The sequence below is a fragment of the Mytilus trossulus genome, unplaced genomic scaffold (genome assembly GCF_036588685.1).
Source record: "Mytilus trossulus isolate FHL-02 unplaced genomic scaffold, PNRI_Mtr1.1.1.hap1 h1tg000211l__unscaffolded, whole genome shotgun sequence".
NCBI lineage: Eukaryota > Metazoa > Mollusca > Bivalvia > Mytilida > Mytilidae > Mytilus > Mytilus trossulus.
Window position 1 is genome coordinate 296451 of NW_026963311.1, and position 10796 is coordinate 307246.

The 10796-nt window shown below is 30.3% G+C and overlaps 1 protein-coding gene across 1 annotated transcript; it reads right to left on the reverse strand.

The window, feature by feature from the left end:
• Positions 1–590: 590 nt before the first annotated feature.
• LOC134701058 (plexin-A1-like) lies at positions 591–8764 on the reverse strand. Its single transcript, XM_063562198.1, has 7 exons — positions 8699–8764; positions 7031–7117; positions 6479–6633; positions 5593–5740; positions 3896–4027; positions 3335–3418; positions 591–2741 (listed from the first exon to the last, which is right to left on the reverse strand). The coding sequence occupies exons 1-7, from the start codon at positions 8738–8740 to the stop codon at positions 2637–2639; spliced, it is 753 nt and encodes a 250-aa protein (XP_063418268.1). The 5' UTR covers positions 8741–8764; the 3' UTR covers positions 591–2636.
• Positions 8765–10796: the final 2032 nt, after the last annotated feature.

Sequence of the window (10796 nt, forward strand, 5' to 3'; positions counted from 1 at the left end):
ATCCCATTGACTGGGACAGATTATGTGAACGTTTGTCTATAACGACCGCTGCTCACTATGGACTTGTTGAAGACACTTAAACTGTGGGGTCACAAAAGGTTCTCAACACCTAAATAAAGTTAATAGAAAAACTAATCAGGAATAACACGATGTTTTGATTTATATCAATAATATAAATCAAAACATAAAGTTATTCCTGATTTATTTTCGAATAATTTTAATATTAAAGGCGTTAAGAACCTTTGGTGATCCCCACAGTTTAAATTCTATAATAAGTAGGTAGTGAGCAGTGGTCGTTACAGACAAAAGTTCACCTAATCTGTCCCAGTCAATGGGATAATTTGGGTCGTCAATCAATGGCCACAGACACACTGTTTTGAATATGATTCTAAACAAATAAATTAGAAGAGTCTCACCTCTTTAAAACATTTGATATGAAACACAATATTTTATTAACAAATCAATTTACAAAAGAGCCACTCTAAAAAGAGTTATGAGAGACTGTAAAACACACATTAAAATACATTTATATTACATCTATAACATATATCAATATATCTTAGCATAACACACCATACTATTAAAAACAATTATACAAAAGACATAAACAATATTATATACACTTATTACGAGTATAAAATACACTTTCTCTTAAAAAGTACTTCATGGTAGATTTTGGTTGTAAAATAAAAAACTCTGTCATCACGAAACATAAATAAAAACGTTTCCTTATTACTTAAATTACTAAAACTACTTTCTATATTACATACACTGTTAAAAATATCGTTCGCAAATCTGCATATTCTGGGCATTTTAATAAAACATGCTTTTTATCTTCAATTATATTCAAATAATTTTTTCTACAGTCAAAACAAAACCTTTCATTTACATCTCTACCTTCATATCTGCCAGTTGTAATTTTAATCGGAGCAACACCTGCTCTAAATTTAGCATATGCACTTCTATATTTACCGGGCATAGTTATACTTAACTATTTTTCTGTACCATAATTTGATTTAAATAACCTGTAAGTACGCAATTTACTGCTTTCATTAGCTAGTAAATTTGAAGGCCATTTATTTTGGTACATTATAGATAGTTTGTCTTCAATATCATTAATAACAGACTTGCTTAAAATACATTCAATATAACAATACTGATTAAGATCAACATGATCAAGTTCTTTAAACTTTGTATTCACTCAACATTTTTTTTTTACTCTATTAAAACTGATGTTATCACTCAAAAGAAAAGTTTTCTTATCAAGCCTATAATTAGACATCTTATTAAATCGTGACCATGTTCTAAATATGGAAGACCATTGTTTAACAATACATGGTTTCCATTCCATATCTCCATAAAGTTTAAAGTTAGAGGTATATCTACCCGCTCCCATATAAAATCTCATAGCCTTATGTTTAACAGCATTTATATATGAATATTCCTTAGTAACCCAAATAGAGGCACCATAGTCAATCACTGACCATGCAATTGATTTGAACAGTTTTGTAAATACATCATATTGAAAACCACCATGAGCTTTACATTTGCTATTAATAACCCTAATACCCTACTTGCAGATTTTGCAACTGCTTTTGCCATATTCTCTTAACTCAAATATTCGGTTAATAATAAACCGAAATATGTATAATTTGATACTTTATCAAACACATTTTCCATTAAAAACAAAATTAAAATTAGTACATAGCACAGAAGGTGTTCTATAAAATGCATAACTTTTGATTTTTCTAGATTGATTTGTTATTCACTTTCACTTTCTGTTAAGAAAACTACATATAACAATATACACACTTTTTCTTCATAATACCAACATTTTAACTTTTTGACATCATCAATTAAATCGTTAATGAAAAAGTTAAACAATAATGATGAAATTAGACACCCTTGTTTGAAACCAGTATTAACTGGGAAGCAGTCAGATAAAATACCATTTAACTTAATTCAAGCTTAATGCCTTAATAATTTTAGAACTAACACCAAGTAACTCTAATTTGCTTAACAGCAATGCTCTATTTATAGTATCGTATGCCTTTTTAAAGTAAATAAAAGCAGCAAATGTAGATTTTTACGTTGCTTTCTAGACTCTATTATACTTGTTATAGACAAACGGTGATCAATTATGTTACGATCTTTTGTAACGTACAAGTAAAATATTTCAATATACAAATATAAGATATGGAATATACCGTTTGACTATGAAATAAGATGGTTTGTGTAGTCCGCAGTACTGTCTTAGATTTCTCGAAATGTTTGTGACATTTGATGTTTGTTACAATCTATGTTTTATTACATATGTCTTATATACTCATGATAAAACATTAATCCATAAACTTGGAAAAAGAAATTTCAAATAAGTAAGAACAAAATAAATGCAGACTAAAATTGCACATTGCATACCCAATTCATTCATTAATTTTGTTTTGCTTTATTAATCATAACACTATGATTGAATGAGGCTGTCACATTCTAATAATACTGTATTGGTTATTTGTAGGCCCATACATTCATATTTATTTAATGTCATAATGAAATCATCGTAGTCTACAGAAAAAAATACAGTCATTATGAAAGAAACCTTTACCACAATTCATGTGATAAGATGAATACTTATAAACCTAAAAATTAGTAGAAGCTTCTTCCATCAAATCTATGACTTCTTCAAGTGTATTGACGAATTGTAGATCTTTACTTTCTTCCATGTCCTCTAAATCATCAATTATCTGAAAAGGGCAAGAAAAGTTTTAACTGAACTAAAGTTACAGTGCGAATTGACGATGGAAAGAATATTTCAAGGCTCTATCAACAACAAAAGTACGTTTGAATAAAAACTAACGCATAGTATTCTTAAAATCCAGTTGTATTAAGTATGATTTGTTACCAGTGAGTACCATAGTCATTTTTGGTTCCCATTCATTTTCTCTCAACCATACGTCATGCAGATGATACGAACACGTGTTTTACACAGGATTATATCATTCGCTTTTGTTTAGATAGTATCAACCAAAATGACACTTAAATTCAAACTAAACGAGACAACCATATTAAGATTGCATCTAAAAGTTTGAACGAAATACCAAATTTGTTAGAAAGCTTGAAAAAAGAGAAAAATAAATTGAGTGCAATGAACTAATGTTTGTTTAAAGCATGAAATTGAAAATGAAATTGTATGAGACATCTTATCAAAGACCTTAAATCTAAGCTCAAATCACAGTGATTTTATAATCATTGAGGGCAATAACCAAAAACCAATAGGCCATGCATTGCATCATTACATATTATGCTATTTAGAATATGTTAAACTATATTTGCTTACTTCCCGTCTGTATTTTACAATGAACAACTGGTATAGCTGATCTAGTGTCGATTGTCTGCTAAACGTCAGGTCTTCCTTCTGTCTCTAAATATATACATCTTTTTTGAGTTATCAAGCTACATTCAAATGCCAAATAAAATAAATAAAATAACCGATATTAAATATCATTCGAATGACAATAAATTGTGTTGATCTAGGTGCACTCAAATTTTGAAAAGTGAAGAAAGGTGATATAAGGTATGAGTTAATAACAGAATTATTAAACCCTTTCACAACAACTTCGACATAACTTTCACCCTCCCCGCAAAACAATATATACATAAAGTTAAAATCAATGTTCTTGAACGCTTTAAATATTGATACTTTCATGGTTGATCCACTAGTATATGTTAACAATTTTTGATACACTCAAAATAAAAAATCAAATTAGTTTTAGTGTATTAATATATAGGTCATCCACAAATGGGGTTTAACTCTGACGTCAATCATTTCTATGAACTGACTTAGATTTTTTTTTATGTTAATAACAATAACGATGAAGATGATAAGAATGATAATTACCTTCGACATTTCGTCTATTTCACTCAAAAATTCCTGATCAGTCACTGGCATAACAGAAGCGAAGAAGGGACCGATTAACTCTCTGTATCTTGCTATATCTTTATGGAACAACAATTTCTGTGTTGGTGATTCCTGCAGTAAACAAATAACAATGTAAATTTAAAAACATATTTAGGACTCTGAGGTATGATGGGGACGCCGAAGTGCAATGGAAACGCTGAAGAGAGATGGTATACGCCAAAATGCGATGGTCCGTTCGCTGATATGCGATTGTCTATTTCACGCGTGATGGCTTGTTTAAAATCTACAGATGTGTAACTTTTATATAACAGTTGTTTTAAAGTTAGTTTATAACAATTCATTATTGCCTATGTGTGTTCGTAGCTACAGTTGACTACTAAATGATAGATCGTCATCTTTGATTATCTGCACGTGAACATACAGTTTTTAGTAATTTTGCGATACTATCTTATCTCGCCGTACCATAACATTATACGTTTGTCTGCGGATCTGGATTCATTTAAAGAATGCAAAGCTCCGTTGTACGTAAGATAGAACCATTTGAAGATTTCAAGTAACGAAAAACCACTACAGAAGATCACTCCACCATCTCCACCATCTCCACCAATAACTCCCCGTTCCAAGTAGTACTAAAAGTTTACAAGGCCATAATTGACTTAAAAATACGAAACACTAACTCCAACACACAAATGACTTGTACATCGACATGATGAAAGACATTGAATTTGAATATATAATTAATGTAGTCCATCAAACTCCAGAGTTACCACCATCGCACTTCGGTGAAGCTACAATGTTTCGACCAGATAGCGTCACAATTCAACCACTGCACTTCAGCGTGATAAAAAACTGACTTCAGCGCCAAATCATCAAATATTAGCGTAATCATCGCGGTTCAAAGCCCTTTACATAAATCCCAGAATTATTTTATGTCATGAGAGAACTAAATTGATATATAATACTTCCATGCCCATAGATATATAAATATATATACCATAAAAATATTTCATTTGCATTATAATTATAGTGGATATATTTTGAGTAAACTACGTTTTTATTTCATCTTTACTTATGAAAAAACCCAAATGTAATGGTTATACAAAAGTATTACCGCCCACATATAACTTAAAATTTATAGACTCTAACAAGTTTGACAAATCAGAACATTAGAAGAAACCGATGTTCATATCTAAAATTTACTTTCAGAATATTTGAATAAACATAAAAAACAACAACATTGAGACCATAGGATGCGGGACGAGGGACAAGAACAGGGTCCGCGTCATATGCTATGCATGCATCACCTGCTTTACTTGGTAAAAAGAAATAAAAAAAAAATACTGAACTCCGAGGAAAATTCAAAACGGAAAGTCCCTAATCAAATGATAAAACACATCAAACGAATGGATAACAACTGTCATATTCCTGACTTGGTACAGGCATTTTCAAATGAAGAAAATGGTGGATAAAAATATCCCATAATGAAAAAAAAAACTGTTGGTGAATCTACAGATTAGACAATATTTTGGATACTAAACACGAAAATATGTCGCACGTGAGTGTAACTTATGTAATTTCGATTTAAGCCATTCTTCCTTATAACCCTGTTGAAGTAAATATTTTATCAGAATCACACTAGTGATGACAACATCCATAATATAAAACGTAAAGCTGACCTTGTTAACTTTATTGTCTGTTTGCGTGAAGCTTTCCACAACAACTTGTCTCAAAATGTCCAAGCATGGGCCTACATGACCAGGCACATTTACATCAAACAGTATATCCGGTTTACCGATCAATTGAGCCCAAATTCGTGTAGCATAACTAAAATATAGTAAACGTTTACAATTATGATTAGTTAAAATCCACTAAAAGTTCTAGGGCTGAACATTGGTTTGGTATAAAGATAAATTAAAAAACTAAGTTGACGAGACGACAACGTAGAAATGTAATACATTACAACAGTAAAACATTGAAGATAACTGATATATTTCTATCAAATGAGACTTGAAATAAATAGGACAACTTAAGGAGGCTCTAGGGTATAAAAATTTCAAAAAAATAAACCTTTATTTTTCATTACAAATTTTATTTATTACTTTTAGTAGTTGTTACTTTATCATATGGTACAACAATAATTCAAAAAACTCAATTCGTGTTGGCCCCAGATGAATTTTAAAATGTAGATATCATTGAAAACTGCCATTTGTTGGCATTATAATTGAAATATCATTTTTAACTCATCGGTGAACTATATTTTTTATTATTATTTTCAATTAAGCTGTACTTAACCTAAACTATTGTAAAAAGGTACCTTTACAAAAATGTATGCTTCTTTCGAAGGCGGATTGTGAGCGTAAATGAACGGGACCCCATTTTCTTATTTTATTATTCTATTAAGTATATTATAAAGTTCGTTTATAGAAAAATATAGCGATATCCTATATAAAATAAAAAAAATATATTTAGACCCGCGAGCCCCCTCAAAACCAATCACTATAGTAATGTAAAAAAATAGTTATAATCAACACATTCATGTAAATGAATATAATGAATACTTACCACTCCTGTTTCCATGATTGCAACACTTCTGACTCAATATTATAGTCTTTTCCAAGTCTATCTAACATGCAAAAGAAGTAACGAATTGAAATGGATAATGACTGCTGGTCTACTAATCCCTCAAAAGCAGAATCAATGTAGTCGGCAAGAAGTAGCTGGAGATAGATAGGTAAGCATATATTTATTTTGTACTTTCATGTAATTTACATTTCTTTATATGCAGCTACATGAGCCGGTTACCATACTGACATCACAAGTTTACTAGGAGTTTTTTGCTTATGAAATTTTTTTTTTCTTTTCGCTGTTTTACTTTTTACATTGTTTAATCTATATTTATTTACTTACGAATCTTAATTACACAGCAAGCGGTATCCAAATTGTGATGCCTGTTTTATAATATGTGTACATTCCAGATTGCAAAAAGGCTAATACTCTACATTCAGATTATAAAAAATCATAATATAAAAACTGTTCTGTATGTGGTTTCAATAATAAGTTGACATATAATGACTCAGACGTGTTTACTTATCGAGTTATGATCGACTCTCATACCTTTGTATGAAATAATCTGTTCAGAAAGATGTCCCCATAGTCAACTTGTCTAGTTGACTTTACATCATCTGGTAAATTTGAATCATTCTGCAAGATATCATGATTATTGCTATTCTTAATTACAAATAGACAAATCATTTTTCATTTGTCATAATCCTTTAATAACTATCAATACATGAAATAGTCCATAGATAATGGGCAAATATTCAATAAAAATGTATGTTTTAAGCACAACCCTTGTGCATCACTTACTTATAAATTATACACTCTTCAAATACCTAATTTGAAAGGCAATCACAAAGTAAAGTCATGAGTAAAGTGAATTTATCTAATTTAGTTACACATTACTTTAAAGTATTAAAAACTATTCTTGCAAAATGACGACATTTATAATATCTTACTGTATGGAAGATATTATAAATGTCGTCATTTTGCAAGAATAGTTTTTAATACTTTAAAAACTATTCTTGCAAAATGACGACATTTATAATATCTTACTGTATGGAAGGCCAAAACTGTCTTGTTATGCCAATTTCATTATATGATGTGCATTTACCTGTTTATGATGTGCACTGGTCTTTACATGATCTGCAAACATCATTATATGATGTCACTTTGTCAAATTGATTGTTTGTTGCCTTATGAGATAGTTAAGATGTATATATTGTTGGTTGCTTAATAAGATTGTTAAAACTTGTAAGATTGGTTGATTGTTGTTTGCTTTTTGATTATGTTTATAAAGTTAAGATGGTTTTATTGTTGTTTGTTGTTGCTGAAGATTGTTCAGAATGTGCTTAATAAATTAAGAAAATATTGCGTCTTAAGATTATGTTGAAACAGAATGATTATAAAATTTTCCAGACTGTTAGGCCACAAAGTTAAGGATAGAATCATATTCAAAACAGTGTGGCTGTGGTCATTGATTGACGACCTAAATTATCCCATTGACTGGGACAGATTATGTTAACGTTTGTCTGTAACGACCGCTGCTCACTATGCACTGTTGAAGACACTTAAACTGTGGGGTTACAAAAGGTTCTCAACACCTTAATAAAGTAATTAGAAAAACTAATCAGGAATAACACGATGTTTTGATTTATATCAATAATATATAGATCAAAACATAAAGTTATTCCTGATTAATTTTTCGAATTATTTTAATATTAAAGGCGTTAAGAACCTTTGGTGACCCCCACAGTTTAATTTCTATAATAAGTAAGTAGTGAGCAGTGGTCGTTACAGACAAAAGTTCACCTCATCTGTCCCAGTCAATGGGATAATTTAGGTCGTCAATCAATGGCCACAGCCACACTGTTTTGAATATGATTCTAATTAGAAAAGAAATAAATGTCATGTCAGATAGTTTTTATAGAAAAAAAACACAACAAACATACTCATCGAAGATACATGTAGAGACATAATCAATACACATTGGTAATCTTCGAATGTGAAAACTTTTCTTGTGATGTTTTACTTACAAACTCATTCATAAAGGTTGTTTTTTTGTATGCCTCATAATCACAATCTCAGGGATCCATGCAAACATACACATATAAAAGTATATTGAAAGCCACATATGTTTTTGGTCTATTAGAACTCATAATATGAAGACAAAAAATTATGAAATATTCCGTGTAAATAAAAAAAAACAAACTTGCTGATATTTACCAAGTGCCATTTTTGTGTTTCTGGTTCTTCTTGTTCATCCATTTCCTGCGCCAGTGATTCAATATTCTCTTTCCTTGCACGTTCTGTTCGAAATCTTGGCGAATTCTCTAGTGAAAAATAAAAACGATGCGTGTGTCCTATATACGTCATTTTCAACGTTTGACATAATACAAGAACCATACATTTACTTCATTTTGATCCTCTGACATGCATGCTATAAATACTTGAATCAACAAAGGGTTCTTTCAGTTTAATAAGCAACTGTAACACATACCTCAATCTATGAGAGCTATTCCACATATTTCAAAATTTTTCAACCCCTGGCCACATGTTTCGGATAAATCAAAGAATGGTTTATTATCTTATGTATCCCCTAATGTACAGATTAATTTCCTTGCATACAAATATGAAACATCTCAGATGTTAAGTACACATTATGTAGTCGCCTCACTTCCAACATAAGTTAATATATTAAGATAATAAATTAAAGTAAAAAAACAAATACGCATCCAAAGCAATATAATAATACGGTGCCATGATAACTTATCTTTCTATTGGAAACAATGAAAATAACAATAACCACTACAATTGTAATCCAAATGTCTACATATTTTTTTTAAATTGGCTTTTTTATCTTACGACAAATAACAGACTGTTCACTCATACACATTCAGAATAACTTTTATTAATAAGGATTATATATCCTTGAAAAACGAATAATATGAAAAACAAGTTATTAAACGATTTCAAAAGGCGTAAGCAAATGCTTGGACACTATTTTCTTACATGTATAAAAAGGTTATCAGTCCAGAAACTAATAAACTAGCTAATAAAATGATCAACAATAGGCTTATGTATAGGTATGGCCTGAAAAATAACAACTTAAACATATTGAAAAGGAAATGTATTTACTATAGACGTCATCTTGTTCATGTTGCTTGTACATTAGGGCCATGCTACTGTTGTCGGTTACCATATAATGTTTGAGGGTATTCAGGGATACAAATCCGTTGTTTCTTACACTAATGATGTCAATATCATTTAACGTAAGTTTGCCGGCTCTTCCTCCATGACATTCTATGATATAAATAAGGAATGTGAAACTTCAAATGCACTTCGTTATTGTCAAATTAAACTTTGAAATATAGAATGAAAATAGTAATGAAGACGCACTATGCTCTCAAAAATATATCGATTTTACGCAAGAATATTCAAATTTTTAAATATAAAGTTACATAGACACATATGAAACATATGAAAAAATAGTGAAATATAAAGCTGGGGCCTGAAAGTCAACATTTTGTTGTTTATCATATTTGGTAATTTTGTTTACTGTTTTGTAAAAATAAAATGAGGAAGATATGGTAAAATTGCCAATGAGACAACTCTTCACCAGAGACCAAATGGCACAGACGTTAACATATATAGGGTACCATACGATCTTAAACATGAGCAAAACCTATATCGCATGGTCAACTATAAAATGTCCCGTAAAGACAAATGTTCAAACGTCCTTTCAAAAAACCGGATAGCTTCAAAAAAGCACAAACAGATGGATCAAACACTACTTTTAAAAAGGTTATGAACCATTATGCTCTTGATTTTTGTGTCTATCTCTATTTTAATAAATAAAAAAATGATAGTGACATATTTTGACAAATGTGATTTATTTCTGATCTTTAATTAAAAGTGTGGATACTATTTCTGAAGTTCTCTGATTAGAAACGGGGATACTCGAAATATTAACGTTACGTTCAAACTTGCAACCTTTTAATTTAAGCGATCATGCGGTAAATGATTGTATAAAATTCTTACACACAACTAAAGATTAATATTTACCACTCTTAATAATCTGCATGCATACGCGCATTGTTCGACGTACTGTAATGATAATTACATACCTAAAGAAAGTTCATTAATGTGTGGTATTTCTGAGGCAGGTTTATTTTTATAAATCTGCGAACAACATTTCTGTTTCACTTGTGATATTGTATCACAGTCAAGAACTTTCACAGGATAACGCTGGTCACTGTTTCCATTTAAATCTATCTGTAATGTCTAAATAGAATTAAATATATTGATGTTGTTTGTAAATGAT

Excerpts from the sequence above, each read along its gene's own strand:
- LOC134701058 (XM_063562198.1), bottom strand. The coding sequence starts at position 8,740 with ATGGATGAACAAGAAGAACCAGAAACACAAAAATGGCACTTG. Across the intron at positions 5,741-6,478 it reads CAATCATGGAAACAGGAGTG|TTATGCTACACGAATTTGGG; the intron begins GTAAGTATTCAT and ends ACTATATTTTAG. Across the intron at positions 3,419-3,895 it reads AAATAGACGAAATGTCGAAG|AGACAGAAGGAAGACCTGAC; the intron begins GTAATTATCATT and ends GTATATATTTAG.